Below are 7,029 nucleotides of genomic sequence, written 5' to 3'. Positions count from 1 at the left end.
ATACCATAAGAATTTATATTTTAAACATTTATAAAGCTTAATTTTGGGGCGCATATGGCAGTTGCATATTTTAAGTGTTTGTTTTGTGACGGAAAACTACATTCATCTATGAATAATTAGAAAAAGGCTATATTTTATTGTGTGAGTTTTGTTCATGAAATAAACACAAGGTTAACACTTTACAATAACGTCCCATTAGTTAACGCGCATTAACCAATATTAAATAACAATGAGCAACACATTAGTCACAGTTATTATTAATCTTTGCTAACGTTGTTTATTAATAAAAACACTGTTCATGTTAGTTAAGGTCCGTAAAATAATGTTAACAGATACCACTTTTATTTTATTTGTAAAAAGTCAAAAGAAAAAAAAACATTCGTCAATTTTGAAATATCAGCTTTTTTTAGCCATATATATATATATATATAAATTCCATTCTCGGATTGCAAAGGGACACCAGGAAGCACAAAAATATCCTGTGCCACCCACGCTGGGCGGGGCTTAAGCAGGATAAGGATCCGGCTCTCTGATTGGCCGGGGTGTGTCTTCCACTGGCTTGCTGGGTTTATATAGCCAATCAGCGCGCAGCAGAGGGTAGTGTCTGAGCTGTCTCGAGCGCTTGAGTTTCTCTCGGTGGAAGATCGCGAAGAAGCGCCATCGTCCAGCTTTCATTCAGCGTCATGGAGGACTCGAGTAGTTGACATTTCCTTTAACCTTCTCTTTTCACGCTTTCCTTCGTACGGTCATCGGTCCGTAATCGGTGTTATCCACGACTTTCTCTTGCGTCTCTCTCGGTTTCAAGATGAAGCTCATCATCGGCATCGGAGGGTGAGTGAGCGCGTGCTCGATGCAGACCGCGTGGTGCGCGCGACCTCTCGTTCTATTTGGGAAACAAATCTCCATAGCAACCGCATTTCCCGCCAGAGTGCCACAGCTGCGAATGTCAAAAATACATTACAAGATTCTGAGGCGTTATTAATTCATTAATTCACACAAATAAAAATCAGTGTCCTGAAGTAATAACGCTTCAGAATTTTTTGTATCCTCTTTTTGATTACAGTCACGGCAACAACAAAAATTGTATCAATGGAAAATTGGCAGACGGTACGATTACGTCGGTAAAATAATGTAACGGTTACTTTAGTTGATTCCATTGTGATGCGCAGTTTTTTAATACCTGTCAATTATAATGTTTTATGGTTCTTTTAACATATGCCCGAAAGACTACTGGTGAAAATGAACCATTTGTGTTTTTAAAGTAATAATAATAAACTTTGTTTTATTTAGTGCCTTTAAAGCAGCTTCTCAAGGCACTTTATATTTTAAAACGTCAGAAAAAAATACAAAGCATACAAAAAATTATTTGAATAACCATCAAGAAAAATCTAACCTAAAATAAGTAAAGAGAATAATGTACAGTAAAGGTTTGGTTGTACTGTGGTGTGTTGGTCCTGAATGATTGATTGACACGTTCATATATAATTTATTGACATGTTCATAAAAAATAATGTGCTGTGTGTGTTTCAGGGTCACTAACGGCGGTAAAACGACGCTGACGGACGGCCTGATCAAGAGTTTGCCGAACTGCTGTGTGGTTCATCAGGACGATTTCTTCAAGGTCAGTGTGAGCAGAAACTGCTTCACATTCAGCTCCAGGGCTGGGCAACGACAGCAACTTCATTACTTCAATTTAAACATCAATTGGCTTCGATAACGTGAATCATTAGCGTTTTAATGACATAATTGACTCCCAATTCGTTTTTTTGAGTACTACATAATATGTATCAAAACGCTCCTCTAGAGTTATTTTTCTAACTGACTATCGAGTTAATGGACACCGAATGGCTTTAAATGTGCTGTTACGTGACATTACTGTTCTCTCGCTGTTTTATTTTAGGGTTCTTAGAAGGTGCTTAAAGTACTTTAATTTGACTTTTTGGCATTGAAGTCCTGAAAAACCCTTGAAAACAGCCATATTTACCCAGAGGTACTTGAATATGAAATATAAAAGATTTGAAAGCACACAAATACAATCTTATCATGCAAAATTAACACTGCAACCCGTGTGATTAAACCCCCAACAGACTTTTTCTGGATATGAAGTACACCAAAATTACAATATGAAAATATTATTTATTCAACAATAATAGCCTTAATAAACTTTGTGTTTAATATATTATGAAATTCATTGTAAGTTGTATTTTGAATACCTTATATTTGAGTTTAAAGAAATCCTTAAATACTAAAAATATTGTTTGATAAGTGTGATCTCTGATTATAGTCTTTGAAAAACAAAAAAGTGGTGCTTAAAGTCCTGGAACTTAATTTGACAGTATCTGTACGAACCCTGTTTATGGACGTCTTTCAGTGGTTGAAACTCTGATTGATGGATTATATGAGACATGATTGATTTCAGTGAGTTGTTCTGAATCTTTCAACATTCCTTCTGATGTTCATCATGTTTATTCGCTGCTGTAACTAGAAGTAAAGAGGAACAGTTCAACATTAAAGAGACACAAACACACATTTACTGACTGAACTTCATCATGAAACTCACAGAAATTGAAAGCTGAGACTTTCTTTCATATCAAAACTATCGACGTTAATTGCGATTATTGGATGACAGGAGCTACAAATAAAGTTTAGTGCAGTTTTATTTTATTTATTATATGTAAGGCGCGCGTGTTGCCCCAGCCCTGGGTCAGCTGACCCGCAGGTTAGCGCTGGTGATGATCACATCCACACGAGTGCGTCTCATTGGTGTATGTTTCAGCCCCAAGATGAGATTGAAGTTGATGACGATGGCTTTAAGCAGTACGATGGTAAGCCAAGGGCTTGTGCGTGTGCTTCTGCATGCTCATTTTAAGCGATGTGTGTGCGGCGCGCTCACACGTGTGTGTGTGTGTGTGTGTGTGCAGTCATCAGCGCTCTGGACATGGACGCCATGATGAGCACCATCACTGCATGGCAGCAGAACCCGGTGAAGTTCGAGAGATCTCACGGTGTCAACAACAGCCTGGACTCCGAGATCCTCCCACGCTCCCGAGACGACGTCCACATCCTGATCGTGGAGGGCTTCCTGCTCTACGCCTACGGGTGAGTCTCTCACACACACACACACACACACACACACCTGAACCAGACTAGGGTTGGGAATCGAATACTTGAGGTCAGGAATCGGATACTTGTTATATAATTAACATTTCGATTCCTCTTATCGCTTCCTCTGTAAACATTTCAACATGACTTTAACCATTCAAGCACGAGAGACTGTTTCTGTCTGTGTGTGTGTGTGTGTGTGTGTGTGTGTGTGTGTGTGTGTGTGTGTGTGTGTGTGTGTGTGTGTGTGTGTGTCTGTATCAGTATACTGGATCCGTGCAGCTTTTAAGATTTCTTGAAGTTTATATTAGTTGGGCTAGTTGTTCTTCTGTGGTGTTTTTAAACACAGGCAAACGCTCCGTGTGTAAGAGTTCTTCAGCTGTTGATGTGTGTTCATGATATTCAGCTATAAGCAATAAGACTAAATGTGAATTATACCCTATCTACGTGTTTTTTTTTTTTTTTACCTTATTGGAATTGAAATTAAGATATTAAAAAAAATCGTAATTGTTCAAATTCAACCCAAGCCTAAACGAGACCAAGCTTTTACTGAGCGCTTCTCTCCTCTGCAGACCTTTGATCGATGTGTTCGACCAACGATACTTTATTTCCATTCCATACGAAGAATGCAAAAAGAGGAGGAGGTGAGTGTCACGTCTACTGCGCTTCAAGAGGATTCAACACACACCTGATCTCACTGTGTGTGTGTGTGTGTGTGTGTGTGTGTGTGTGTGTGTGTGTGTGTGTCAGCTCAAGGAACTATGCCGTGCCGGACCCCCCCGGTCTCTTCGACGGACACGTCTGGCCCATGTATGTGAAACATACTAAAATCATGGAAGACTCAGGAGTTGATGTTGGTAAGTGTCGTACTTTGAGGTTTTCTAGCAATATTTTGATATATTGCTTAAAAAATGAATGCGCTCAATTGAGGTGTATGATTGTTTTTATACGATAAGAAGACATGCACATAAAATATGCTTGTCAAAATTATTACATAAAAGTTGATAGAACTTGTAATTATGACAAAAAGTTGAAATTATGATGGTGAAAATGACATAAAAGTTGACATTACAAACTAAGCTGAAATAAGTAATGATAAAAACATTTATTGACAAATTAAGTCGAAATTATGACATTGACAAAAATGTTAAAGTAGCTATTTACATATTAAATCGAAATTATAACAAAAAGTCGAAATTATGATATTGAAATTATGAAACTGTCATAATTATGATGAAAAAAAGTCAAATTACATAAAAGTTGATATTATTTGTTAAGTTGTAATAAAAAAAAGAGAAAAAGTCAAAATTATGAAAAGTTGAAATTGACAATTTAATTAGAAACTAAGCTGGAATAAATGAAACGTGTGTGTGATCAGAATGATCGGGTTTAATTCCCTCCAGTTCCACTGCAGAAACGTACACTTTTATTACTGATATTTTACACCAGGAAGTGATGATTTTGTTCTCTTGAACACATGGGATGGAAACGCTGCTTTATTCACAAGTGTTTTATGCAATATTCCGGTTAATTTCCTCAGTAATGGAGTGTTTATTAGATGTGTTTGTTGTGTTTCAGTGCAGCTTGACGGAACCATGTCGAAGGAACGGCTTTATAACCTCGTGTGCGGGAACATCCTGAACCGCATCCAGAACCGGCCCTGATCCGGTAACTCTATTCCACAATCTGTCATCTTCATTTCCTATTATCCCTGTGAAGCTGCTTTGAAACAGTCTATGTTGTTAAAGCGCTGTATACAGTCAAAGCAAGAATTATTCAGACACCAGATATCATTTTTAATATTTTTTCACTAGTGTGTGCAGGACACTATAGTTCATTTATGTAAGTGAGGAGAGCAAAATAAAGTAAACTGTGACATATTATACCCAAATATTCTTCATACAGAGACTACCAGTAACATTTATACAAATTTTGGACCAAAAAAATGATTGGGACACTTTGAGCTGATCATATTTTGCTGAAGTGTTTTTTCTTTAATAACTAATGCAGCTTTTTACACCACAGACTGAACAACATGAAGCATTGCTTGGTGATTGGTTGAGTTAAACTGGTATTATCTAATTGTGTAGTTAAATTTAACAGCTGACAGATATTCAACATAATTCATGTGTGAGAGTCTAACAGAAGGACGGACAAAACCAGGCAAATATCAACTGAGTTCTGCTCATATTTTATTACCATTGTCTAAACTATAGCGAATAAACTGATCATGTGAGAAATCTGTACTTGACCTTCACACAGATGCTTAAATCCCCTGATCATGTGACGTGTGTGTTTCTGCTCATTGATCATGTGACGTGTGTGTTTCAGCTCATTGATCATGTGACGTGTGTGTTTCTGTTCTCTGATCATGTGACGTGTGTGTTTCAGCTCATTGATCATGTGACGTGTGTTTCTGTTCTCTGATCATGTGACGTGTGTGTTTCTGTTCTCTGATCATGTGACGTGTGTGTTTCAGCTCATTGATCATGTGACGTGTGTTTCTGTTCTCTGATCATGTGACGTGTGTGTTTCTGTTCTCTGATCATGTGACGTGTGTGTTTCTGTTCTCTGATCATGTGACGTGTGTGTTTCAGCTCATTGATCATGTGACGTGTGTGTTTCTGCTCATTGATCATGTGACGTGTGTGTGTTTCAGATCTGATGGGCTTCTGCAGGAGCGAGCGCTCGTATCTGCCGGCAGCGTTTACTCCATTGCTGTTGTTTTTTATCAGTTTTTATATCCTCTGTATTTATTGCTTCTCACGCCGTTATAAGGCTCGTCTGCATCGACATCGGGACTGAGAATCTTCTATGCATGTTTGCAGAAACAAGCACACACTAATAAATGAAGCTCCTGCAACCCTTCCTTTGTGTCATTCATGCAAAACTACATTAGTCTTTTCCAAGCCCAGAGGAATGAGTGTTCATCCGCTCTCCACTGTAATAAATGCAAACGGTGGCATGACAGTGTTAAACTAGTGTGTGTGTGTGTGTGTGTGTGTGTTCTAGCGACTCATTATAATGGATAATTAGTGTATACTTCTTTATTCTGGCCACTAAACCGAAGCAGTTCATGAACAACACTGGGAATGAGTCAATATTCCCTCCAGATGTGGAGGCTGGTACGTGTGTGTGTGTGTGTGTTTACGTCGGTCAGTGAGAGCAGAGCTGTCATTATGGTTTCAGTCATGTGTGTGTGTTGAGCTTTAAACACACCCTGTCTGCGACTGATAACTGCAGTATCTCACGACACAACGCTGCCCTGCAAACACATGATCAAACTCCCTGATCTTAAACTGTGTGTGTGTGTGTGTGTGTGTGTGTGTGTGTGTGTCTGTGTGACCCGGATCACTCCTGGGCAAAACTATCATGGGTTATTGATCCTTTTGAGTGAAATCTATAGAAGTACATAATTAAACATAATAAACTAATGCTTTTGTAAATTATACAAAGTTGAAATGATGACATACTCTTATCACTTAAAAAGAATAAATTATTACAGACTAAGCTGAAATTATGACTAAAATAAGTCATGACAAAAAAGTTTAAATTATGACAAAATTTAATTGAAGTCTTAATTATGTCATAAAAAGTCAAAATTGACATACTAAGTCAAAATGATTACTTCTAGTTATTCATCCTTTGAGTGTTATCTATGGAAGCACATAATAAACAAATGCTTTTGTAAAGATTAATTATGACAGTTGAAATTGAGAAAAAGTTGTAATTATGACAAACTAAGTCGAATGATGAAGTAATTATGACAAAAATTTGAAATGACTTATAAAGACAATTATGACATACTAAAGTGAAATTATGGCAAAAGGTCTAAATTATGATATAAAAAGTTGACAATTGGTAAAAATTATTACATAAAAGTTGAAATTATTATGACAAAAAGTCAATTAAGACAAGTTGAAATTG

General features: G+C 37.4%; 1 protein-coding gene across 2 annotated transcripts; it reads left to right on the top strand.

The window, feature by feature from the left end:
• Nucleotides 1-596: 596 nt before the first annotated feature.
• LOC143740332 (nicotinamide riboside kinase 2-like) lies at nucleotides 597-5,965 on the top strand. 2 transcript variants are annotated; one of them, XM_077232476.1, is made up of 8 exons: nucleotides 597-831; nucleotides 1,531-1,621; nucleotides 2,777-2,825; nucleotides 2,922-3,099; nucleotides 3,675-3,746; nucleotides 3,853-3,959; nucleotides 4,681-4,770; nucleotides 5,762-5,965. In XM_077232476.1, exons 1-7 carry the CDS (start codon nucleotides 806-808, stop codon nucleotides 4,764-4,766), a joined length of 609 nt encoding a protein of 202 aa, XP_077088591.1. In that variant the 5' UTR covers nucleotides 597-805; the 3' UTR covers nucleotides 4,767-4,770; nucleotides 5,762-5,965. The 2 variants fall into 2 exon arrangements, with proteins under 2 accessions (XP_077088591.1, XP_077088592.1); XM_077232477.1 differs by lacking the exon at nucleotides 2,777-2,825 and having other exon boundaries at nucleotides 600-831.
• Nucleotides 5,966-7,029: the final 1,064 nt, after the last annotated feature.

This window comes from Siphateles boraxobius, unplaced genomic scaffold (assembly GCF_051911475.1).
Source record: "Siphateles boraxobius isolate OS27281-9 unplaced genomic scaffold, OSU_SipBor_1 170, whole genome shotgun sequence".
NCBI lineage: Eukaryota > Metazoa > Chordata > Actinopteri > Cypriniformes > Leuciscidae > Siphateles > Siphateles boraxobius.
The sequence above is the reverse complement of the archived record's forward strand: the minus strand, read 5'-3'. Positions and strand labels throughout refer to the sequence as shown.